At 44.2% G+C, this 25,938-nt stretch overlaps 2 protein-coding genes and 1 non-coding gene across 9 annotated transcripts in view; all 3 read right to left on the bottom strand.

Annotated features, from left to right (window-relative positions):
* The window catches only part of SCYL3 (SCY1 like pseudokinase 3), a 43,008-nt gene extending 32,737 nt beyond the window's left edge, over positions 1–10,271 (bottom strand). The window contains exons 1-4 of one of the 7 annotated variants that reach the window (XM_047077019.1): positions 9,830–10,271; positions 9,178–9,284; positions 8,747–8,839; positions 4,469–4,679 (exon numbers count right to left, since the gene is read on the bottom strand). In XM_047077019.1, the coding sequence (XP_046932975.1) occupies positions 4,469–4,679; positions 8,747–8,781 (246 nt within the window). In that variant the 5' untranslated portion in view covers positions 8,782–8,839; positions 9,178–9,284; positions 9,830–10,271. Of the gene's footprint in view, positions 1–4,468; positions 4,680–8,746; positions 9,285–9,829 lie in introns of all 7 variants that reach the window. The other 6 variants (XM_047077018.1, XM_047077020.1, XM_047077021.1 and 3 more) reach the window with 6 other exon arrangements.
* Positions 10,272–15,692: 5,421 nt separating this feature from the next.
* On the bottom strand, positions 15,693–15,799 carry LOC124510550 (U6 spliceosomal RNA). The gene has a single exon (XR_006961748.1). It is a non-coding gene; the product is annotated as a U6 spliceosomal RNA (small nuclear RNA).
* Positions 15,800–22,485: 6,686 nt separating this feature from the next.
* Positions 22,486–25,938, bottom strand: part of KIFAP3 (kinesin associated protein 3) — a 161,699-nt gene continuing 158,246 nt past the window's right edge. Inside the window, exon 20 of the mRNA XM_047077008.1 lies at positions 22,486–22,953. Coding sequence (XP_046932964.1) covers positions 22,845–22,953 — 109 coding nt within the window. The 3' untranslated portion in view covers positions 22,486–22,844. The remainder of the gene's footprint in view (positions 22,954–25,938) is intronic.

The raw sequence follows: 25,938 nt of genomic DNA, 5'->3' as shown, positions 1-25,938 counted from the left end.
CTTCAGCACACACGATATTTTGCATAAATTATGCATACAGACTCACAGGGAAGTCAGCAATTATGAATCAAATAGAAACACTTCTTGACTCGAGATTCTGTTGCTCCAGAACAGAGGGGGGTGACAAGATGCGACTGGGAGATGTTCTCAGTGAGCATCGACCAAAGAGAGCAAAGGCTCTTGTGGTGGAGGGAGGCGACTTTGTGGAAGGAGTGCCAAAAGTACCTGCCCCTGAGTCACCACATCCCCGTTCTGCCCATTCTGCTCCAGGCGAATCCTCTCAGACAGAGGATTCCGAGCAAGGACTTTTATCGTTCAACATGAGCAGCACTGGATAACCTGTCAACATCTGTTCTTATCCAGGCCCACACAGAGACATTAGGTGTGAGAGTCAAGTCGTGAATATAAACTACGTCTACTTTTTAGGATGGGTTAGGACGCAGCTATCCAGAGAATTAATTCAAGCCTTAGCGGCTTAACTTTTCATTACTGTAAGTTCTATCTCTGGTTCGCTATTTCACTTTGGGAACTGCACAACATAGTAGTTATCAGCTCACGTCCACCTGCAAGTTTTTCACAGGAAGCAAGCCATAGTTTCATTCTGTTAAAGAAATATAACAAAGTAACCAGGATGCCTAAAACGAGAGAGCAAGAACTCTCAGGGAGAAATACTCTGGCTTCTTCTGCTGAAATGCAAATCTGAGACAAAGACAGAAGCACACTCTGTCTTTGAATGCCCACGAGCTAGAGGTTAGATGAGACACTAGGAATAAAACACAGGAAGAGGAAGGGATAAAGAATCCTGTGTTGGAAAGCCTGTACCTGAGGTGCTAAGGGAGTATCTAGGTAGAGATATTCCACAGGCAAGTGGGAATGTGGACCTGGAGCTGAGACCAGAGGGCTCAGCAGTTACTTCGTCGGGGGCAGGAGGCCAGACATAAGCACCAGAAGAGAAAGGACGAGAACCTGAAGTCTGGAAATTGTTGGGGAGAGCCGAGGCTGGGAAGGAGCCTGCGCCATCTGGAGGTGGCCCAACACACCTGGGGGATGGGGGCACTTCTTAAGTTCTTCTGAATGGATGATGATAGGGAGCCTTGGAAGAGAACCAGCTGACAATGGAGGGCAGTTGATTTATTAGAATAAGGGTTGTAAACAGCACAGAAAAGGGCGAAGGGGGAGAGGAACAGAAAGAGCATGTCAGTATATAAGGAAGAGCGGTAAAGCACTCCCCAAGGGGAAGGCAAGCGATCTTCTATTTCTTCCTCATGACCACACACTGTGCAGCCCCAAATATATTGACCAACCCTTCCAGAAAGCGGCCTGAGTCATGGAGAAGAGCACAGTGTCTCCCAAGGCAGGTGCACAGCGTCCACAAACGCACTCCTCGAGTTAACGTGGCTGCCTGGTTATGAATACACTCAGGGTCATTCACGAGCTTGTCCTCACCACGAGGTCCCACCTAAGCACTGGGATTAGAGCAAACTACGGGAACCACACTCTGATTTAGGAGTTATCATTCCTTACTATTCCTCAGAAATGAGTCCTAACCACCGGTGAGAAAATTATACTATTATAGCTAGTGACTTCAAGATAAAATGATAGGATCTGATGGACTTGAAGAACTTCTAGTATCGTTTTGTAGAGAAAGGTTATACCATGTTTCATCTTATTCCACAGGCTGCCCTGCATTGTGACTGTAGTTTATTTATAATACTAGAGAAACACTACACTCACGACCTAACAGTATATGCGAGGAAAACACTGTCCATCTGTCGGAAGTGGCCACCAAAACCGTCAAAGGTAGGACGGGGAGCCTGAACTCTAGAGACAGTGAGGTGAGCTGGACATACTGTTCTACTATTTCAGGAATCTAGGAACACCAAGGTCCTATAACCCAATGAAACGTGACACATGTTTTCAAGAACTGTGACCTGCACTGAAACGCCTTATCATTTTGTAGACATTTCAAATTTCTCAGGTTCGGGTCTCAGGTATTTAAAGCCATAAGATGGCCTGAAGAATAGAGGAGACAAGTATAAAGCACTGGAAAAGACTCAGCCTTGGTTTAGAAGGGTCTGTACTAAGGGGGGGAGAAATCTTCTGTCTCAAGCTCACAGTCCCTGCAGCATACGAGCCCTCGGACACCAACAGTGCAGCTTTACTTTTCTCGTTTAAAAACACCGTGATCTGGGTTGTTCAACTTTCCTGGCACACATATGATAAAGAATAACATAGTGCTAAAAAACCTTGGGGCTCAGTTGGCTAAGCGTCCAACTTCGGCTCAGGTCACGATCTCACGAACCAGGAGATCAAGCCCCACATCAGGCTCTGTGCTGTCAGCACAGAGCCTGCTTCAGATCGTCTGTCCCCACCCCCCCCCATCTCTCTCTGCTCCTCTCTGCTTGTGCTCTCTCTCTCTCTCAAAAAAAAAATAAACAAAACAATGTTAAATAGTCTTATGAACTTTAGAAAAAAAAGCTAAGAAAGATGATAAATCTCTAGTACTTCACTAATAACAGTCACCCTCATTTTTTTACTTAAAAAACGTGCTACCTTATGAGATGAAGATAATAGGAAGTATGTCAGATATTAACTGCAAGTAAGAATACGACAGTGAATGGGGCGCCTGGGTGGCGCAGTCGGTTAAGCGTCCGACTTCAGCCAGGTCACGATCTCGCGGTCCGTGAGTTCGAGCCCCGCGTCGGGCTCTGGGCTGATGGCTCAGAGCCTGGAGCCTGTTTCCGATTCTGTGTCTCCCTCTCTCTCTGCCCCTCCCCCGTTCATGCTCTGTCTCTCTCTGTCCCAAAAATAAATAAACGTTGAAAAAAAAAATTTTTAAAAAAAGAATACGACAGTGAAGCAAGGCATTTTATCTTTTGCAAAATTACAATAAAAAGTTTTAACAGGGGCAGCTGGGTGGCTCAGGTGGCTGGGTGTCTGACTCTTGATTTCAGCTCAGGTCATGATCTCGCAGTTCATGGGTTCAAGCCCTGCATCACGCTCTGGGCGGTCAGTGTGGACCCTGTGTGGGATTCTCTCTCTCCCTCTTCTCTGCCCCTCCCCTGCTCATACACACTTGTGTTCTCTCAAAATAAAATAAACTTAAAAAAAAAAAATAAAGACACTTAGGGTTGTTCTATTGAATTATATTCCGAGGTACAATCACGTTTTCTAATCAGAGGCTGGGGTCCCCCGACAGTGCACAAGCACCTGCTAATACACTGGTCCCCTTCCAGGATCAGCATCTGGAAGGTGTGAGCCAGGAGGACCCCTCCCTGAAGAGGAAACTGAAGCCTCTAAAAGTGAATGAAGCGACTAAGGTCCCTCAGCAAGAACCAGAACCCAGGCCAACATTCTTTCTGGGACATCACAATAGTCCTGGAAAAGAAAAAATAGTACCTGCAGTTTCTAAACTACTTTATTTCTAGGTCCGTCATCAATACGCTAAAGGTGAGCACAGTATGTTGTATAGAGAAGGTGGATCAGTATGTTGTACGCCTGAAACTAACACTGTGTGTCAACAACTATACTCAAATTTAAAACCTGAAATGCAAAAACTAAAAAGCTAAAAATGAAAATAAAAGTTAAAAGACATAAAATAAATAAACTTTACAAATTAAATCATATACTTACCAAAATGTCAACACTTACAGATTTTTCCTAAACTCAATTAAACTCTACCTTAATTTAGCCATGGAAAATTACCTTCTGGGGCGCCTGGGTGGCGCAGTCGGTTAAGCGGCCGACTTCAGCCAGGTCACGATCTCGCGGTCCGTGAGTTCGAGCCCCGCGTCGGGCTCTGGGCTGATGGCTCAGAGCCTGGAGCCTGTTTCTGATTCTGTGTCTCCCTCTCTCTCTGTCCCTCCCCCGTTCATGCTCTGTCTCTCTCTGTCCCAAAAATAAATAAATGTTGAAAAAAAAAAATTAAAAAAAAAAAAAAGAAAATTACCTTGTGAACTTCCTCACTAAAACAATATGATAAAAGCTCTCACCCTGCGTTTTCCGAAGCTTTTTGGTTCCAACATGTCCTGCAAGTTGGAGATTTTCCCATGAGGGAGGACAACTATGTTCTTTTTTTGTTGTTGTTTAATGTTTATTTTTGAGAGAGAGAGAGAGAGAGATACAGAGCATGAGCAGGGGAGGGGCAGAGAGAGAGGGAAGCACAGACTCCAAAGCAGGCTCCAGGCTCTGAGCTGTCAGCACAGAGCCGGACATGGGGCTCGAACCCACGAACCGCGAGATCATGACCTGAGCCCAAGTCAAGAGTCCGACGCGTAACCGACTGAGCCCTCCGCCCCCCCCACCCCCCTCCTCCCGCGCCCCAGGACAACCACGAAGGTCATGAACAAAAACACGATTCCTCAGGATCGCCCTCCTGTGACCCTCGTTAAGTTCCGCTTCGTATTTCTTAACAGGAAGCGAGCCAGTGAACCCCCCCCAAACGCGAGCGCCGCCGCGCACGCGGTACCTTGGCGGCCTTGTTCACGCGGTCCTCGTGGTCTCTCCGGTACACGAAGACCGAGGCGCGCCGGCCATCCTGCAGCGCGGCGGGGTGCACGGCCAGGCCGGCCGGCAGGGTGAACGCGGGCTCCGTCAGCGCGTAGCTCTTCAGGGCGCTGCTCTCCGAGCCCATGCCTTCCGCCGGGAGGCCCGGCACAGCTGAGGAAGGAGGAAAACACCTGCACAGATAAGCCTCCACCTGCGGGGGGTCGGGGGTTCGGGGAGATCACTGCGTACGGGGGCCCCGCCGCTCCCACCCGGCCCTCCAGTCCCCATCGGCCAGGCCGCCCACAACAAGGACGCCAAATGCTGGCCAAGTGCCCCCCCAAGTCACCGGCGGTGCCTGTCAAGGAACAACTGAGGCTCTACGAGAAAACGCACCTACCAGGCCACGTGCAGTTACTGCCCCTCGCGACCCTCCCCCCACACATGTGCGCGCGCGCGCGCGCGCGCGCACACACACACACACACACACACACACACACACACACACACTCTCATGGAACGCTCACAGCGCCAGCTGATCAAAACCAGAATAAGATCACCCGCGTTCCCTAACCTGCTCGCATATCCTGCCTCACAGGAGCCTGTTGCAAAACGTCATTATTCACCAATGAGAAAACTGCTGTATGTCTATAATAACTTAAAATTAGAACAAGAACCAAACAAACTGGAGAGTAGTTCTCTCAATGATGAAAAACGTGTTAACAAATGGAGAGTTCATGCGCCGGGCAAAGGCCCGGGAGCACCAGGAAAACAGTGGGATAGAGACAACTGGCTGAACACAATGACAATAAACATAAGAAAGAGGGTGCCTGGGTGGCTCAGTCTTGGGACTCTTGATTTCCCGCTCAGGTAGTGATCTCCCGGTTTGTGGGTTAGAGCACGGAGTCAGGGTCAGCGCTGGTAGTGTAGGGCCTGCCTGGGATTCTCTCTCTCCCTCACTCTCTGCACCTTTCCTCTCTCTCAAAATAAGTAAATAAACTGAAAGAAAGAAAGGAAGAAAGGAAGAAAGAAAGAAAGAAAAAGAAAGAAAGGAAGAAAGGAAGGAAGGAAAAAAGAAACTAAGAAAGAAAGAAGAAAGAAAAAGAAAGAAAAAGAAAGGAAGAAAAGAAAGAAAGAAAGAAAGAAAGAAAGAGAAAGAAAGAGGAAGGAAGGAAGAAAGAAGGAAAGAAAGAAAAAGAAAAAGAAAGGAAGGAAGGAAAGGGAAGGAAGGAAGGAAAGAAGGAAGGAAGGAAAGAAGAAGGAAGGAAGGAAAGAAAAAGAACAAGGAAGGAAGGAAGGAAGGAAGGAAAGAAGAAAGGGTGCGCTCCCACTGCTCTTCAAAGTCGGGCTAGGTAAAAAGAGGAAAGTGCAAAACTGTGTCATCCCAGATGCTAAAAAACCCACACAGACAGGAACACCTAGAAAACGCAGTGATAGAAAACAGATGAGTGGTTGCCTGGGGTAGGAGCCCCGTTACAGGGACCAGGAGAGGGGAAAGGATTGCAAGGGGTGTAAGGAGACTTGTGGGGGAATAGATTTATTCACTAACTTGATTATGGTTAAAGGTGATAACAAATACCGAAACTTTTAATTGTAGGGTTTAAATATGTTCAGTTTATTGCACATCAATTATACCTCAATAAAGTTGTATCTGTGTATGTGTCTATATACATACAGATACACACAGACATAGAAAGGCCTGAAAAAATGCTCAAGTATTAATAGAGGTTTGCTGTCTGTGTTGGATCACGAGGAAGTCACAGACAGACACGCACCTGCATTTCCAAACCTTCTACACTAAGCACACACCTTTCTTTACAACGGGGGTACAAACTTCCACGGCTACAGCAGGCATTGCAAAGTGGCCCCACAGTATTGGGGGAGGAGCAGAGGGCCCTGCGTGTGACAGGCACCTGCTGACAAGGCCTGCACTCTGCAGGGAGCGGCCGTCACAATGTCCCAGCCAGGCCTGCCAGATCAGGTCATTTATCATAAGGATCCAAGAGCCTGAATATTTATGTGGAAATCTCCGTATTTTTCAGTGCTGGCTCGAATGTGTTCAAACCTGTACGGGCCAAATAACACACGTTTGAAAAATCTGTGGCAGTCAATCTGCAGTTCTGGCTTTACCATAATAGAAAAAATAAAACATAAAAAGAGTTCTTACTAACTCTGGTGGACGTGGTAAGAAGTTGCCAGTTCTAAATAACATGGCCAAAAATTCTACAGAGACCTTTAAAAATTTCAGTTTAAAAATTGCACCCTTTGAACAAACACACACCCAACAATCATTATACATAGACCCTCTACTTAGATTTTTTTGTTCCACTTTAGAGACGTTCCACACAACGCTTTCTGTGTTACCAAAGTATGAGGGGCTGCTGAAGACACATGCCTAAAACAGAGAATTCCAAGTGCCTACAGACCCACACACATCGTTATATAAAGAACACAACATGGACAAAGCTAAAACTATCTAAAATTGAAACTGTTCAAAAATCCAAGAATACTTCTGAGGATAAGAACGAAGTCGTCTTCGTAACAAATCCACTGGGCTCCTCCCTATTCTGCAGTTGACCTTAACAACAGCAGGGGAATAAACAGTATTAAAAATGCCAAGTATCCGAATTATGTGTAACGCTCACCTTTCTACCGGGACTACAAATAAAGTGTCTACCCGGGCCCACGGAGAAAACCAGCTCCCGTTAACTCCCCTGTTCTGGAGACGGCATGGTACCTGTGACAACACCCCCGCTGAACAGCGAAGGTCACGTTGAGTAGTTGGATGTTGCCCCTCTCCTCTAGGACACAGTTAATGGGTCAGGTGCCTACCCTGGGCCAAAGGGCAGTCAATTCACACATTAGCCATCTCTAGGACCCCCGGCCAGGTCTTTATCTGCCTCGGGAATCTGAACGCGCAAGACATATTTCTATTTGCTGAAGGTAAAAGGATGCCATGAGGTGGAGTCAGGGCCATGGCCGGCCAAAGCCACGAAGAGGCAGAAACTTGGCAAGCACAGAGGAAGGCAACTGGCAGAAGGAAGAGCAAACACTGGGAGTAGCTTCGTCAGATCTGCAGGGGCGCATTACTACCCTCCATCTCGAGGCTTCCAGAAGCCCAGCTGGAAATGCACTTTCTCACCACCACATGGACAGCCTTACAACCATGGCTGGCATGAGGGGGAAGCTTGAGAGGTCCATGTTCTTTGACCCCAGCTGCCATTTCATCAGCAGAAAATGCCTACTTCTCTAGAACTCCTCTGTGAGAACGGAGGCATTAGTCAGAGAAGTGTTACTTTGAAGAGTGTGTAATGGAGGCCAGTCTAACTTCCTTCTCTCTTAGCCGCAAAATACAGCTTTTCAAAACCAACACGGGGAACTGCAAGAAAATGAAAATCCTCTTGGGAGGAAAGCACGGTGTTCGTGTAGTTTTAGCATTCGTCCTCAAAGGAGATAAGACGGCCACCAGGATGCAGGGGCGGTGCTCTGGCTGACTGAATGGCACTCGGCAGAGGCACAGCAAGGGACATATAGTTTACTTAGTCATTTCTCAATAGCAAACTACGTCATTGCCAGAACACTCGCCCAACAACACTGAGAGTTAGGAAAGCTTTAAGCGGTTAAAACCAGTTTTTCTTAGCAGTGGATATATTGGGTCTAAGACCCCAAGAAATACAACTTAAAAAAAAGAAAGGGGGGGCGCCTGACGGGCTCAGTCGGTTAAACTTCTGACTCCTGGTTTCAGCTCAGGTCATGGATCTCATGGTTTGTGGGACCGAGGCCATGTCAGGCTCTGCGCCACAGCACGGGGCCTGCTTGGGATTCTCTCTCCCTCTCTCTGCCCCTCTGCTGCTCGCACTCGCACTCTCTCTCTCTCTCTCTCTCTGAAAATCGACAAACATTTAAAACAAGAAAAGAGAAAGAAAAGAAAAAAGGCAAGACGAGACTCCCTTTCTTGGGACAAAGGCTGCCATTTTACTGTTTTGAAAGCGTGATTAACGTGGACAGAAGTCTTCCCACGTCAGGACTGCAATGCTCACATTAGAGTAGGATTACAGCCTAAGTGCAGGGCAAACTTCATCAGGTGGCAACAAAAAGATGTGCTGTTGTCTGCTTTGAAGTCAAGAAGTCACGAGAAAAAAAAAAGTTACAAGAAGACAGAAAAGGAGAGCATGGATATTCTGCAGAATTTACCCTCCCCTCTCTCTAGAATATGATGTTGGGTCGGCAAGGTCTGCTCCTGAAACATGGGTTCACCTACCTTCCTCCACCCTTTGGCTTCCTTGGGCAGCACATCACATTTCTGGGCCACCTGTGGATTATGCAAGCGCTTGTCTAGGTCACCGGGCAACTCCTACTAAGAAATCAATGTCATCTGGGGAACTCTCTCTCCCTCTGTTCTTCCACAGCAATAAATCGAGATGATCTTGGTTCTAGCTCTCTTAGCTTGGAGGTTCCAAAGATAAAGGCTTGCATCGTGAGTTCTAAGGACGCCCTATACTCATCGATACTTTGCTATCTGGTGCTAACATTACTCGGGCCCTTTGCTGTGATCTGTTTCAAGTACACGTTCTCTGTAATGAACTCAGTCCAGCATTGCTAGCTGACCAGCAATACGTAAAGACGCCTTTACGGACCAAAACAAGTAAGTATGATTTCAGCTAGGATTTGAAATGTTACGTGGGTACGCACACAGGTCCTTAAAAACAGCAGTTACGGTGATTCCAGAATTCAGGACCCGACTCAGTATTCACATGGTTTTCTAAACACGCTCTTCCGAGAAATGTTTCATCTTTATTCTAAAAAAAAAAAAAAAAAAAAAGGCACTAGGCAAGGACAGAGCCGGCTGGGCCTCCGGGGGCCCGGCACTCGTCTTGGAGAAGGAACGCAGGCGGTTTCCCGGCGCGGGCGCGACCCCCGGCTCCCACCGCTCCGGCGGCACCGCGCACACTCGCCCGACCCGCGGCGGGGAGGGCTGCCCGGGGGCCAGCGGGGTCCCACCGCGACCCGGCTCGGGGTGGGCGGGGACGGCGCTCCCGCTCGCTGGCCCCTCACCTTCCGCACCTGCCCGCGAGGCCCGGCTCCGCGGCTTCTTTCGCTGGCTCCGGCCGCCAGCAACGCGCCGGGCGGGGGTCGCCCCCGAAGCCCAGCGGCGAAGGGCGCCCCGCACCAAGCAGGGGGAGGCTGCGCGGAGGCGGAGGGCACAGCTCAACCGGCAGCGGCGCCGCGCCGAGCGCGGACCCGCGAGCGGGGCGCGCGCCCACCGTCTCCGCGCCCGGCCCGGCCCCTCCCCCGCGGCCCGGTCCCGCACGGACGGAGGACGCGGCGCAGGGCTCCCTGTTACCTGCGGGAGGCCGGCGGGGGAGGCGGCCGAGGGTCTTGGCTCCGGTCCCCTCTTCGCCCCCTGTTGACACCAGCCACCCTCGCCTACCCTGTGAGGCTGTGGCCACTACACCCACAAATCTTCGGGGGGTATGCTCCCTCCGACACCATAGAGACGGGTCCGGAAACCGGACAGAACGCCAGCCTTCAGCCCTCCGACGCCACCACTGAGGCGAACGAACCCGGAACCGAGAGAGAGAGAGAGAGAGGCGGCACAGGTGACGCTCAGGCCGGCGCCATCTTGAGTGTGGGCGCCGGTGCCGGTCGGCACTTCGCGCCCTGCTCCCAGCGGCCTGGCTGGTTTGTGAAGATGTCTCCTCTCTTGGCGTTTGAGTTGAACTCACGAGTTTGTCTTGATTTTAAGTTTTAGGCTTTTAGCCGCGCGGTTTTAATTTGACACCCGCCCGAATCCAAAATGGCCGCCGTCGCCTCCAACAAATAGTAAAGGGGCTGGTCGCAGAAAAGAAGTATGGAAATTGGCCTGGACTTTTAGGAGAGTGACGTCACTCACCCCCGCAGCCGCGATTGGTTGCGCCGCGTGGGCTGAAGTCGTGCGGAACTGCGGCTGAAGCTGGCGGAGGTGATGGTGGTTCAAGCTTAAACCTTTGAGTCGGGAAGTTTGAAGTTACGCTTAATTCAGCGTACATTGGGCTTAATCATGTTAATAGCACCTGTTAATGTTAATGGTTTCTACTTAATAGGATTCTGTATGTGTTTCCCTGTTCTCATCTGTATGATCGCAGTAGTGGCAGCCATCACTACTGCTTAATACAACCTCACAGTTGACAGCTGACCTCAATAATTTGATCATCCAAAACTTGTAGTTTCTTTCTGGGAGCTGAAAGTTTCTGGTCGCTGAAGAGGTTTAAGATGGATAAGGACACCACAATTTCCTCCTGAGGTTAAAAGAAAGCAACTAGGCCTACTTTTGCTCCATATTCAGAAATGTATTAAACACATGTTTATTGGGAGGTAGGCACATATAGATAGCATTTAATCTGCCGGATAAGCTTGACAATGGCTGAGCTGTCTATTCTGGGTCAGCACTGGCCTATAGAAACTGAATTCAAGCCACATATTAACTTCGCTAGAAGCCACCTTAAAAACTTTTCATCTTTTTAAAACTTTTTAATCTTTAAAGATTTAAGTCTTTAAAACTTTTAAATCTTTTACTAAAGAAAAAAAGATGAGGTGAAGTTAATTTTAATGTATTTGAACACAGTATAACCGGAAGATTGTCATTTAAATATGCATTCAATAGTAAAAAAAAAAATACTGTGTTACTGACATTTTTTGTACTGTCTTCAAAATCTGCTATGTATATTTTACAATTTGGACTAACCATATTTTAATGCTCAGTAGTCACCTGTGGGTAGTGACCATCATTTTGGAGAATACAGCCCGAGGCCGTGTGACCACCACCTTGCACTAGAAAGTTGAGAGGCAGAAATGGGTTCACCTCCCTCCCTCCACCCTTTGGCTTCCTTGGGCAGCACATCACATTTCTGGGCCACCTGTGGATGATGCCACATAGTCACCATCTGGCAACCAGAGATCTTACAGACCAGTGGTAGAGCCAGCACCATTAGGGATGCAACCTCAAATGGAATCTCCGAAGGCTGAGGACACCTTGAATTTTTAGACCCTGTTCACTCAGATGTGGAGAGCATTTTCTAAAATATTTTAAACAATTCACCCAGCTTGAATTCTTTTGAGAGCCCATTTCTACTAGTCATCATGATAATTAATAAGTTGTTACTTTTGCCAATAAATACTCACTTCTGACACTCATCATGATAATTAGCAAAGCATCCAGTGCCATCAGCGATCCAGTTGGCTCAAGTGTTTGTAGCTCCATCTCTGGAATGTAGCCTTTCTGGAATGATTCCAGCTAGCAACCTCTGGAGTGTAGATTCCTGATTACCAGAATGCTGCGTCTAGGGCATAGCTTCAACCAATTAACCCACGCAGAATATTCCACTGTCAATGCGGAAATCATTTAAATCGCCAACAGACATCATGACACCCATGCTTTAAGGAATATTGGCATCGCTTTGGAAACTGTGAACACTATACAAATGTTGCAAAATTTAAACTTCATGTTGTTACACACTAATATTTATTCCACAAATATTTAACATATACCTTTTCTGTGTCATGTACTATGCTGACCACTAAGAAGGAAGAAGACACAATCATTGCAAAAACGTGGGTTCAAGGGGCCCAAATAAAACTTTTTTTTTTTCCTTTTTAAGTGATTGAGGGTGTGTGAGTAGCTTAATGCTAGATAAGTTATCTTAGTTTTGCGAAGTTCCCTGCCCCGGCTTCAGTATGTAAGTTTCAAGCTACTGTTGTGTGAGGCTAGATAGGAACTAAATGACCCTACACTTCCCTGATTCCTCTAAGGCTTTCCTGACATTTGCTCCTTGTTTACTTACTCAGTACAGCAAATACTTTATTTTTTTCTAATGTTTATTTATTTATTTTTGAGAGAGAGAGAGAGAGAGAGCGAGCGCACAAGTGGGGTAGAGGCAGAGAGAGAGAGAGAGAGGGAGACACAGAATCTGAAGCAGGCTCCAAGACGCAGGGCTTGAACCCACAAACCATGAGATCATGACCTGAGCTGAAGTTGTATGCTCAACTTACTGAGCCACCCAGGCACCCCCAGCAAATACTTTATAAATGCTCATGGTGTATCAACCTCTGCTGTAAAGACTGAGGAAACATCGGCAAATGAAACAAGATTAATTCCCTGTTCTCACAGGCCTCAAATTTTAGGGGTTTGACGGATAAGGGGAGAAATAGACACTAAGTGTATAAATGAACAAAGGTTAGTTTTCACAATGGTAAGTTCTATTAAAATACAAAACAAGGTGTTGAGGAGGAGGAATTCTACTCTGCTCTTCAAGATTCTTCCAGCTCTACTAAGGATTAAATTGACATGAAACAGATGAACAGGAGAAAATCAAACAAAAGTTTAATAACATGAGTACTTCCTATACACATGGGAAAGACCCAGGAAAACTAAGTAACTCACCAAAATGGCCAAAGCCATCACCTTAAATCCCATCTCCAGCTAAAGACAGAAGGGTTTGTGGTGGGGGAGACATTCCTGGAAGGTTACCAGGAAAAGTCCAGTAAACAAGGATAAGGGTAGTAGGTAGATTTAAATCCATTTCTTCTCCATTGATAACAGTTTCTAGAGATTTAGGGTCATCCCTCTTTTATGAATGGAGATTTCCCTTCTACATGTAAATATCTCTTACAAAAGGGTAATTTCTTTTTTTTTAAATTAAGTTTATTTTTGAGAGAGGGAGAGAGAATATGCAAGTGAGGGAGGGGTGGAGAGAGAGAGAGAGAGAGAGAGAGAGAATCCCAAGCAGGCTCTGCACTGTTAACATCAGAGCCCGATGTGGGGCTGGAATCCATGAACTGTGAGATCATGACCTGAGCCGAAATCAAGAGTCAGATGCTTAAAGGACTGAGCCACCCAGGTGCCCGCCCCCTCCCCCTTTTTTTAAAGAATAGTTTTCCAGCCCCACCCTCCTTCCTATAAAAAACCTTCCCTTTATACAGCTGCTCAGAGCTCCCCTCTGCTTGCTAGATGGTATTCTGCCCCATTCCGGAATCATTTAAGGAAGCCAGCTAGATCTCCAAATTTATTTGGTCGAATTTTGTTCTTAACAGAATGAATGGAAATATAGAAGGATATCTACTAGTCTGTTAATGGTCCCTGTATGGGGTTAGAGAGGGGATTACTTCTTTTGTAATATGTATCTGCATATTGCTTTATGTGTTACAGTGAGCATATGTTACTTCTCTAATTTTGAATTTAATAAAGGACTGAGGAGCTGAAATGTAGACTTAGATTGGAAGCTCTTGCGGTCTTACATCTATAAAACTGGCCTCGACTCGTGATTCTTCATTATGTGGTAACAATGTTGCGGGGTGGGGTGGGGGCATGCCATAGTAGCTGAGAAGCATTTGATAGGAAAGACGGAAGGATACAGCACGTACACATTTCCTGATAAGGTACAGATGGCAATTGAGTTAATGTCACACACTTAAGCCGAGAAAGAGTGATGCATGATTCTCTGCGATTTTCTCAGTTGTCTTCAAAGCTGCACTTCTAGCTCAGAATAAGTTAAACATTATTTGCTCGACTTCCTTAAGAAAAAAAAAAGTCCCTGTTCTTGCCACTCCCCCGAGTCTTCCTGAGTGACTCCTGCTACCTCCTGAGTTACCCCCTGCTCCCTGCAAACACTCACCCCAGTCTATGTTCTAAATCGAGGAAGAAGCATCGAGATGGAACAACGGAGTGCTCAGAGGACAAACGGAGTCCACAAAGAGTCTGTCCCATGGTCAGCAAACATGTTTTTAAAAAAAGTAAGCAAAGCTTTCCCAGAGATTTCAGAGCTCCTCCTGCAGGCTTTGGCCCCCACTTTAGGCACCAAAGTTCTTAAAAAATTATTTTCGCTTTTTCTCCCAACGTTTCTCTTCACTGATCCTCTTGATTCTTTCATTTACTTTTTCCCACCGTATGGGGCAAATAGAATCCAGTGAGACTGTCACCACACTGGTTTGGACAACCAAGCGGACAGGAAAGACGCCTGTGTCACAAAAGTGCAAAGGATGGCACCACCACTGCTTCCTGTTCTTTTTTTTTTTTAATGTTTATTTATTTATTTTGAGGGAGGGGGCGCAGACAGAGAGGGAGAGAGAGAATCCCAAGCAGGCTCCACCCGGCTGTGAGCATAGAGCCTGATGTGGGGCTCGATCCCACAACTGTGAGCTCATGACCTGAGGTGAAATCAAGTGTGGGATGCTTAACCGACTGAGCCACACAGGAGCCCCCCCCTGCTCTTTCGAGAAGAGGCAAGAGTGGAAGAAGGGCTCATTTGCCTTTCCTACCTTCAAGACACCGAGAAAGACCTGATGGAATCAGGTAGACAAGTGCTGAGATCAGAGTAACCCTACACAAAGTTTGTAAACAGGCATTTTAATAACATAAAATCAGACCAAGGGAGAATGATTAGGTATTATATGAAAACATGATCACACGAAAGAGTTTGGGGAGAGAGCAACTAAAACAGAGGGAGACGCCATCAGACAAACTCACAACAAAGGCAAGGCTGGGGAATAAGCTTGGTCAGGTTTCAGATGGGGGCTCAGTACCCCGGCACTCTTCTGCTCCCCATGGTGGTAACCACATTGCTTAGGTAGATGGGTGCACTTGGAACTTTACTGTGTCTTCATTCTGAGTGCTGTATTGCTGCCTAAGGAGTGGCGACAGTGATGAATGGAAAAACAAGATGTGGTATATCCATACAATGGAACATCATTCCTCCATATAAGAAGTATTGATACATGGTACAACACAGAGGGAGCCTGAGGACCTTCTGCTACACGAAAGAAGCCAGACGCAAAAAGCCACATATTGTCTGATTCCATTTCTATGAAATGTCCAGGACAGGTAAATCCATAGAGACAGAAAGCAGACGAATGGTTGCCAGGGACTGAGGGTAGAGGGGAAATGGGAATTGTCAAATGGTATGGCAATTTTGGGGGGTAATGAAAATGTCCTGGAATTAGATCATTGTGAAGGTTGCACAACCTTACGGGTATACTAAAAAACACTGAGAGAACAAGCATGAGCAGGGGAGGGGCAGAGAGAGAGAGAATCAGAGAATCCCAAGCATGCTCCGTGCTGTCAGTGCAGAGCCTGACGCAGGGCTCGAACTCACAAACCTGAGTCGAAATCCAGAGTTTGATGCCTAACTGACTGAGCCACCCAGGCGCCCCTGAACTGTACTTTTTTTTTCTTTTTTAAATATGGAAGCTTCAGGAATTTGTGTGTCATCCTTGTGTCGGGGCCAGGCTAATTTTCTCTGTATCGTTCCCATTTTAGTGTATGTGCCGCCCAAGCGAGCACTGAATTGTGCATTTAAATGGTGACTTTGAGGGGCGCCTGGGTGGCGCAGTCGGTTAAGCGTCCGACTTCAGCCAGGTCACGATCTCGCGGTCCGTGAGTTCGAGCCCCGCGTCGGGCTCTGGGCTGATGGCTCAGAGCCTGGAGCCTGTTTCCGATTCTGTGTCTCCCTCTCTCTCTGCCCCTCCCCCGTTCATGCTCTGTCTCTCTCTGTCCCAAAAATAAATAAACATTGAAAAAAAATTAAAAAAAAAATAAATGGTGACTTTGACATGAATTATTTCTCAATTAAAAAATAAAGCCCACGTAATGTGTGTGAGCAGGCACAGGTGTGCATGTGAAGGAGAATGGATATATTCATCAGGTCATTGTGCAACACTTGTAACAAAAGAGAACTCTACATTGATAGCAGTACATTGATAGCAGGGACTTGTGTCATATTCTGTGTTATTGTAACTGAACTAATGTGAGTTCACAGAGCGGCAAGTCCCAGATAGAAACTACATCAGGAGGAGTTGCCGCACAAAGTAAATTTATCTGCAGCACATACAGAGATCACCGGGAAAGGTTTCCAAAGCCGTGATTCCTCCAGCAAGGGTGGATGGGTTAGAAGGAACCCTCTTTAGGGTTAGAACGAATATTCAGATAAGGAAGCCTTGTCCTGGGATGTAGGGGCGGGCCTAAGGCTGCGCATGTGCCTTAAGGAAACAGGCCTATACATACTTTGTATATTATGTAAACGAGGTTTGTGCTCCTTCTTGGGCGGAGATCTTAGTATTATAATGAGGTACAGGTAGTTGTCAGTCATTCTAGTGGTCGCTCTATCTGCGCAGGCGCCAGTCAGGGGTTTTGCTCACACCGGTCTGGGTGGTCCGGGCCTGCTGGAGGTCGCTATCAGTGGAGGGGCAGTTTCAGTTCCACTTGACCTGTATTAAGAGATAAGCTGGAAAGAAGAGCTGAAGGAAAAATGTGGGACAAAGGTCGGTGAGTACCGGCAGGTGGGCAGTGAAGGTCGGGTCTTGGGGTCTAGCTGGTGACCTTGTTGAAAATCAAGTGTCAAAAACTGAAAATTAATTGGCAAGTCATAAAGATGGCATTAGAAATGCTCCAAGTAGGTAGACTGAACTAATCTCAACGAGAAATGATTGACAAGCTCAGATTCCCTTTCCAAAGTGTCTCATCGCATTTCTGGAGTTTGCAGATACCTTGAGCTCCCCAAACTTGTGTGGGTCTCCTTTTCAAAATCACTGAATTAAAACAGATTCCTTCATACCCAGCACTGGAAGTAAATGAGCTCTGAAAGTTAAGCGAATTGAAAAGCAACACTTCTTTAGCCAGCCCTCCTGGGATCTGGGCCTTGATGGGCAGCCCCACGTTCACCTGGCGCAAGCTCGGATATTCGTGCTCTGTGGGGTCTGACTTAACAGTCACACACTTGCCCAGTGCTCATTACACAGCCCACTTGAGACGTTGGTAAATTGCAGGTTAGGAGGAAAAAGCGGACTCATACGAGATACTTATTCTGCTTTTAAGTAGCAGTTACCAACCTCCAGATTCCAGAATCATTTCCTTCGGTTCCCCAAACTGCCAACCTAGCAAGATTAGGAGGCTTGGAAGAGAAAAGGAGTAGAGGAGGTGATGTGCATGTTAAACATTTCTTCTCACAGTTAATGAACTGCAGAGTTTCTATATCGAGTGGTCGTGATGATCAAATACAAATACTTAATTATTTATTTTATTATTATTATTTTTTTTTACAGTGGAAGTCCTGTATATTGGACATCTGGCAAACGAAATCTTTCTCAATGCTTTCAGAGATCATGATTTGTAGTAACTGATAATTTTACTGAGAGATGAATTTAAATTATTCGCACTTCAGAGTGGTAGGTTCTCTAGTGGTCTTCATTTGGGTAATAACTCTCGTGAATTCATAATCTTCGTTGTCTATGGAAAATACCTGTGGTGGTGATGGATGTGAAGAGAAAGTGAAAAGGCTTAAGGAAGTCCTAGTACTTGTGATTTGGAGGATTTCTATAGGCCTTTGGATGTATCCCTGATAGAAGCAACTGTCGCATCACAAAACATCACAAACTTAGTACATAAGACACCGCGTACTTTGCTCACAAATTTGTAGGGCTTTGGGCAGGGCATGGCAGGGCAGCTCATCTTGGCTCATGTGGCCTCAGCTGGGGTAGCTTGAGGGCTGGGGGCTGGGATCACCTGAAGCTCATTCGCCTCTGCCGGTTGACTGGTTGTCTGCTGGGACCTCAGCTGCAGCCACCTGCTGAAGCCCATACACGTGGCCTCTCCATGTGGCTTGGCCCTCTCACATCATGGCAGCTGGCTTCCAGAATGAGCATCCCAAGGGAAGGAGGCAGAATTGAAAGTATTTTTATGACTTAGCCTTCACCTTTATGACTTCCACTTAACGCTACTGGTTGAAAACAGTTTAAAAAAAAAGTCCATCCATGTTCAAGGGGAAGAGGCATAGACTCCATTACTAAATGGAGGAGTATCAATATCACTTTGTAAGATGAGCGTGTGAGATGGAATATATGGGGGCGGGCATCTTTTGAAAATACAACCTGCCACATCAGCCCAAAACTACAAAAATTGAAACAACAGCGATTTATCATTTTTCACAGAGAGTCAACTTTCTGTGGTTGGCTGGGTGGTTCTTCTTCGGGTCTTGCTTGAATTCACAAGACTGCGTTTGGTGAGAGGTCAGCTGAGGGAGTGTGCTCAGCCGAGACGGCAGGGCTTCTGTCTCCCAGTTTTTCACAGCATGTCAGTCTCAGGGAGCGATCCACAAGGGCAAAGGCAGAGGCCGTGGGTCTTCTTGAGGTCTAGGCCCTGGACTCCTACGTTGTTTCTGCCACATTTTGTTGGTCAAGGCAAGATACAGGGTGAGCCCAAATTTAAGATGTGATAAAACAGTCTACCTCATGATGAGAAGAGCTGACGAATACCACTGCCATCTTTTTCAATCAATACACATTGCCTTCTGGCCCCAATGATTGACCTTCTGTTCCCATGCAAAATAGGCTCACCTCTTCCCCCCAAAGTCTCATATCATTGTGGCATTAGGCTCTGGTTTGTAGTGAAAGATACCATCGTAAAATCATATTCAAGTGAGGATGAGGCTTCTTGGGTGTGGTTTTCAGGGTTTCCTCTAGTATGGTTCCTCTTGATTCAGTGACTTGTGAACTGAAAGAAGTTATCTGCCACCTCCCCTGTCCACTCCCACCCAACACACAAAGGTGAGACAGGGACAGGATAATCACCAAGGATACTTGCATTCTGAAAGGGGTGCAATGGGAAGTTATTGTTCATTGCAGATCTGAAATCCTGCTAGGTACACCTGCAACTTACTCTGGGGTCACAGGATGTTCTTAGGGCCACTTAATGTCAGAAGTCTGAGCGTACTCTGTTTCTTGGAAGGCATTTTTTCTTTCTTTTCAGGATTCTTAAGGAAATTTCAGTTCATTTCCTCAAGAATTCTTCCAGAATGTCAAGATAGATGTCACATCCATTTTTTAAAATGATTCATATGTTGTAGGGAAAAAATCCTTTTTAGCTCAGGGATGTTTTCTTCTATTATCTTCTTGGCTATTGTTCCTATACCGTTTTATTTATTTATTTTTAATGTTTGTTTATTTCTGAGAGAGAGAGAGAGAGAGACAGAGAGAGAGAAAGACTGAGCACGAGCAGGGAAGGGAGAGAGGAAGACATAGAATCTGAAGCAGCTTCCAGGCTCTGAGCTGTCAGCATAGAGCCTAATGCAGGGATCGAACCCACAGACTGTGAAATCATGACCTGAGCCGAAGTTGGACATTTGACTGACTTGAGCCACCCAGGTACCCCGTTCCTATACTTTTTAAAAGGACTCTTTTATTGGAAAACCAACCAGTCAAACGTTGGTGCTCTGATTTTTACCTTCTATATTATTCATATTTAATCTATGTTCTTCTCCTCTGCTTTCTCAGAGAGCTTTTAGAATTTTTCTTTCATATTACTGATTTTTTTTTCAGTATTAATTCTATTCTTTAATGGCTCTCTATTTCCGGCAAGTCTTTATCCCAAACAGTAGGGAGGTTCTGCTGTACTCCAAAGAGAATGTATGTTGAAGCCTAATGCATTATCACTCCAATTTAGTAGACTTTCAAGAACGTGGCTAAAATGTATATGTGGGATTTTTGATATCTGAGGACATACCAGTGTTTTCTACATTCCCATTAAACTAGCAAAAACACAGAACTAGCATAGACACAAAAGAACCCAACAACTCACCTCACTGAAAACCTCAAGGTATCCTCAAAGACAGAATTTGGGAAGACTTGCCAATAATCAAGAACAGCTGGGTGGATTTAGACAAGACCCCTCCAGGAAATGCTTGGAAAAAAGTAGGAAGATCAGTTTATCTTTCTCTTATTCTCTGTTTCATGACTAAAGACCAGGAGGTTAGTCACAGCTAATCTTGGTACAAGAAACAAAGACTCTAAAAGCAGCCCTTCAACTGTGTTGAAGAAAAACCATTCTTTTCTGTGGGACCTTCTGACCATCTGGCTTAGGCCTATGCCGAAGATTCTTAGCATACTCCTCATGGCCTGGAGCGAGCCCTGGCACGCAAGGCCGAGTGACGGGCTTCTGACTGCCAGCTGTGATCAGAGCTGCAAGTGGTAATAGTACCAGGTTACTTTGTGTGATGTACCCCATCTGTCATTTCTGAAGCTTCTGTAAAGTCATGGCAAAATTTATAGCTTTCAGTTCTCTGCTGTGCAGAGTTAAGCACTAGGTGCTTATCCCGCGTATGGAAGGCAATAGGAAGGGGTAGAGAGTGTCCTCCTTCCCCAAGTCCCGACTGGACATGGTGGCTCTCCCATGTGGCAGGCATCATGAATCTTAGGAAGGTGACCAACACAGATGCAGCCGTGGGGGGGACAGGAGGAGGAAACAGAACATGAGGAACCTATTCCTGGCCCTACGTGAGAAAGGACCTTCGGGAACTCTCAGAAAGAGCAAAAAACTCATGAGGAGAAATAATTTCCAGCTATACACCAAGGCCTAAAAGCCATGGCAATTTAGTCATTAAAGTAAATGTGACTTTAATCTGTAGTCAAAATTTAGTGAGGCCAGGATATTTGACTTACATATAAATGGTATTTCTAAAAGTGCCCAAGGCCAAAATCTTTTGTTGTCTGAAGTAAGAATTTTAGATATTCTTCCTTATTCCTTTAGTAAAATATTCCTTCATAAATAACGTAAAGGTAAACCAGCCCCTGCCTGAATGGAGAGTTCACGATTTCTAACTTTGTGAAGTTCCAGAACTAATGCAAAAAATAGAGAGAGAGAGAGAGAGCACATTCAGGTAAACCTCAGGGAGCACAGCCCTGGAAATGTTAGGAATCGTTGGTGACACTCTTCCTAAATCAATTTACAATAGTATGAGGAAGGTTACACGTTAGAATGTTTGCTTTATCTTTCTATTAATGTCACTTATTATATTGCATGTTTTATACTTTGTAGGTATGATAAATAATATTTAGTATTGAGGTTACTGCATTGGAAACATGGAGACAGGTCAGGTACTGACCAAATATATAAGCTTGGTCAAGTCTTTTGATGTCTCCTGGCCACAATTTTTTCAGCTGAAACAGCATGACAGGGTTTTGCATCAAAGACCCTTACCAGCTTTAATATTGTGTGGTTAAAATGGAAACTAAGACAAATAAATGTATGCTTTCAGAAAGATCAATTAGGTTGCTGAGTTCAAAGACACAAATCATATCTTAGATTCACATATTCCCTAGAAGCATATATACTTCCTTATACATAGCAGGTAATTAAGAAAATCTGTTTATGATATTTAAAATTTTTATGTGTTTGGTTTCTCAAATACATAGATAGACTGGGTTATTTAAAAGGCCCTTTCCAGCTCTATTATTCTACTAAAAACATAAATCAAGCCAAATAAATTGTGTAGTAGATCAATGAGATTTTCAATTCAAGGACAGAAGTCTTATCTTTGATCTATAAGTTCCCTTCAAAGCCTCATATAATTCCTTCCATAGCAGGCACTCAAGCAAATATCTCTAGATTATAGTTATTCATTTTGCTTTGTTTTCCAAGTAAATCTCCAACGCTGTAATATGAATCACTTTCAAACCTCATTATTAATTATAATGTCTATTTCTAACTACCTAAATCTTATAAAGACAAGTACACAAATGGGAAATGGGTGAGAAAAATATTCTATCCCTTAATTGTCCTCAATGAGACTTACAGCTTTTCCATACTTTAGATTCCATGAGTAATAACATTTAAAAGCCCAATACGAATCTAGGTTCATGTGCACTAACAGATGTCTCAGGTATTCTGCCTTAAAATCAGAAAGACAGGAATTCAAATCGCGAAGAGACTCCACGCATACATAACACAGCTGTGGCACATGTTCCACTGTAGATTGAAAACTCACTGTTAACTTTGGGAAGCAACCCTGAAAAGGCAGATGGAATGGAAAAATGAGGTGACATTCTTTTTATAAACTTTAAAGTAGCACACATCACACAAAACACTTAAGAGTTTACGAGGGGGGAAAAGGGCAGGGGAAAAGAAAATTCATACGCACCCTATATAAGCATGAAACTCTTAATGATACACATTAAATAGAAACACATGACTTTTGCTAATTCATTTGTACTTTATCCTTCTTTTTAATAGAAATTAAATTAGTCACTTAATGTACATAATGTAGTGTTTGTTTTCCAGTCTAGTTGCTTTTCAGCATTTTCTTTTGCGTCTCTTTGAATAACATGGGCAATGTTATTCATCATCAAGATGTGGTTTGATGAGTGAACAAAGTCAAACATCAACTATACTTAACAGAGGACGGAGGGGTCAGAGTTAATTTGTAGCTAACAACATGGAAAAAATAAAAAGAAGCACAGACCCACAATAATATCAACATGCATTATTAGTCAAGATTCAAAGTTAGCCCAACCCACACAGATTTCTTCTAAGCTGAGAGTACATATGGAAAGGGATGACTTTATCGAGTTCCATAGCCGTAGTAGTAAGGTTCATCAGGGCGGAATCCATAAGCTGTGGCAGGGCGTCCAAGAATGCCAACTGATTGGCCAAAGCCATCCATTCCAAGGCTGAAAAGAGAAAAAGGAATGATAAGTTATATTTTTCATCACACATCCACACGGGAGGCCGGGAACTTGACACCTCCAAGATTTTCTTCCTAGCAGCAAAAGTGATTAATGCGGCTATCATTAAGCATTTTTCTTCTTCATATATATATATATACATATATATGTGTGTGTGTGTGTGTGTGTGTATGTATGTGTATATATACACACACACACACGTTATATATATAATATATATTTAATACTAGTTTTACTGAATTAATATAGCCACAAAAATGTGCATAATAAATATTTCTAACAATGTGTGTTAAAAATGTTGGAAACCTCTGTCATCAGGTAGTATTCAAGACAAAGAGGAGGACAGATCAGAAAAGTTTTCATAAATTACATTTATATATGGCTTTTATGCCAGAATATGAAAAGATTTTATGTACTAGCAATTATCAGTATAGTACTGTTAGGGAACGGCAATACTAAAACTTGTAAAATGAGTTTTGTTATCGATAATAAAATTTTTTTCACATAGGATTGTTAATAATCATGCATGCATTTTGAGTTTTAGCAGTAAAACTCTCACTCAGGGTCAAATCATACCATAAACCTATGACTAGAACAGGACAAGGAATTTTACAACATTTGAGTTAGTCAGATTTGATCTGCAAATCCTTCTCTGACTCCTCAAAAAAAAAAAGTCATACATTTCTTTTGAATTACAACAAGATAATTATAAATTTTGTCAGTTTATTCTATGGAAATAATAGAAGCCTAAAGATGACCTTCGGCGTTATAATGACATTTGATACATGGACAAACTTTATTGCTTTAAAAATTATTCTTTCATCTATCAGTAAATTAAAAAAAAAATCTGTTCTCCAAGGCACTTTTTAAGGATCAGAGAATTATCCAACACTTAGCCAAATGACAAGGTACTTATCTGGCCAGGCAAAGATGGCAGCTAGAACATGCTCATGCACAGCTCATGCAGTGAATGCTTCTGAGCTTATTTGCAATCAAAGAAAAACAATTTAGAATATAGAAACATGAACTTTGAAAAAAATAACATATTTAAATGATTTAAGATTATTTGAGGCATATACTAGATGGAAACATACTTTATCAGTAAAATCTCAGTATGATTAAAAAATGTACTCATGGGGGCGCCTGGGTGGCGCAGTCGGTTAAGCATCCGACTTCAGCCAGGTCACGATCTCACAGTCCGTGAGTTTGAGCCCCGCGTCAGGCTCTGGGCTGATGGCTCGGAGCCTGGAGCCTGTTTCCGATTCTGTGTCTCCCTCTCTCTCTGCCCCTCCCCCGTTCATGCTCTGTCTCTCTCTGTCCCAAAAATAAATAAAAAACGTTGAAAAAAAAAAAACAAAAAAAAATGTACTCATGTAGGCACTACCTTCCTCTCAAAACTCAAAACGAGGTTAAGTTAAAACACAATAGAAGTAACTATTAAAATATTAAAGGTTTTAAATGATTTGTGTATGCGTGTACACATATGTGCATGTGTATACTGAGATAGGACTAAATAGTAAATATAAAAAACCTAACACATATAGGGCGTATTATTCATGTGAATCTACTGCTCAGGGAAATGGAATTTCTGAGGTTTAAGTTTTAGGTCAGCATTTGTAGTGAGTGCTCCTGAAGGAAACAAACTTTTTGGGCTTCTTCTAAATATGTGTCTATGATTCTCCCAAAAATTGGCTGCAATTTTAAAGTCTGAGTTTTATTTTGAAATGGCAAAATAGAAGTACATCCTTCCTACCTTGGCCTCCTGGGAAGAAAGATAAGTTTTATGATGAAGGGAAACACTGCTCTAGAGGTAGCTTTAAAGATGTTACAGAAATTAATGCAGTCCATGAACAGAGATACACCTGCATCAGTTTAAAATTAGAGGAAAAGTCGGCCGTTGACATTTTTTTCTCCTGAAGCACTAAGGCTAACAAATACTCATGTATCCAGACAACTCTCAATTACGTAAAAGTTGACTGGATAGCTTATGCATTTCAACTCCTTCCTTTTTCATCTAATTATTACCTGCCTTCAGACACTGCTTATGTTTTTTAGCATCTTTTCCGAGGCCTAATAGCAGGAGACTTAGGTTAAGCTCGAGTTAATTTTATCTTTGTTTCTCAATCAATGTAGAGGCTTCCAAGGGCTTGGAAACAAGAGGCACAGAGTAGATCAGTAAAGAAAATACGCAAAGACACCTTAAAAACAGAACATCTCACAGAGGAACTCGTAGCACTATTACTGTAATTCTATCGAAAAGAAGAGAAGCCTCAGAAGGGAGACTGTCGGCCATGTTGGCACAAAACAAGATGCTCCCCAGTGGCAATGTTGGTACCAACCCAAGCAATTCCTTGGGGTGACCTATAACACTATTGGGAATATCTGATTTTTGGCAGGCTTGTCCTCATTGAGGAAGGGACCTTAAAAAAGGTTCTGAGAGTGTGAGGTCATTATACATGCAAACTGCAAAACTGATTTCTATGATCAGTAGGCAAACTTCCGATCATTGTATTTCCATGTGGCTTGACAAGAGGGTAAAGAATACACTCAGACATTATCCAATCTGCCTGATGTAAATTGACAAATGGACATTCAGCTGTTTTTTTAAGGACATTCTCTGTCACACTGTTGGTAAGAATTTGCACTCCAAGTCAAGTTAAAGTAAGATCGAACCTTGAACACTGGCGAGTTTCAGTTTCTGAGCCTGCAAGTTTACTGTAATAAAGTTCTATTTATGCAGTCAACAGTTCACCCAGAGACATCTGTGTGTTCTGGCCAAATTGTTTGAACTTCCACAGATATCATTTGCAAAAAAATTTTAAGGAGAAAAATTAGAAACTCTAACAATGAGTTTTTCTGTAATGATCCATCACATATCACAGATGAACTTGCTGTTTAAAGAAAAGAATATCTGAAACATTATGACCAGTTTGAATGGTACTTTGACAGAAGTCCTAGGTCCTTTTGTAT

This window comes from Lynx rufus, unplaced genomic scaffold (genome assembly GCF_022079265.1).
Source record: "Lynx rufus isolate CCGP_SWC_20201006 ecotype Redwood Valley unplaced genomic scaffold, mLynRuf1.p SCAF_15, whole genome shotgun sequence".
NCBI lineage: Eukaryota > Metazoa > Chordata > Mammalia > Carnivora > Felidae > Lynx > Lynx rufus.
This window is presented reverse-complemented; position numbering and strand designations above follow the sequence as displayed.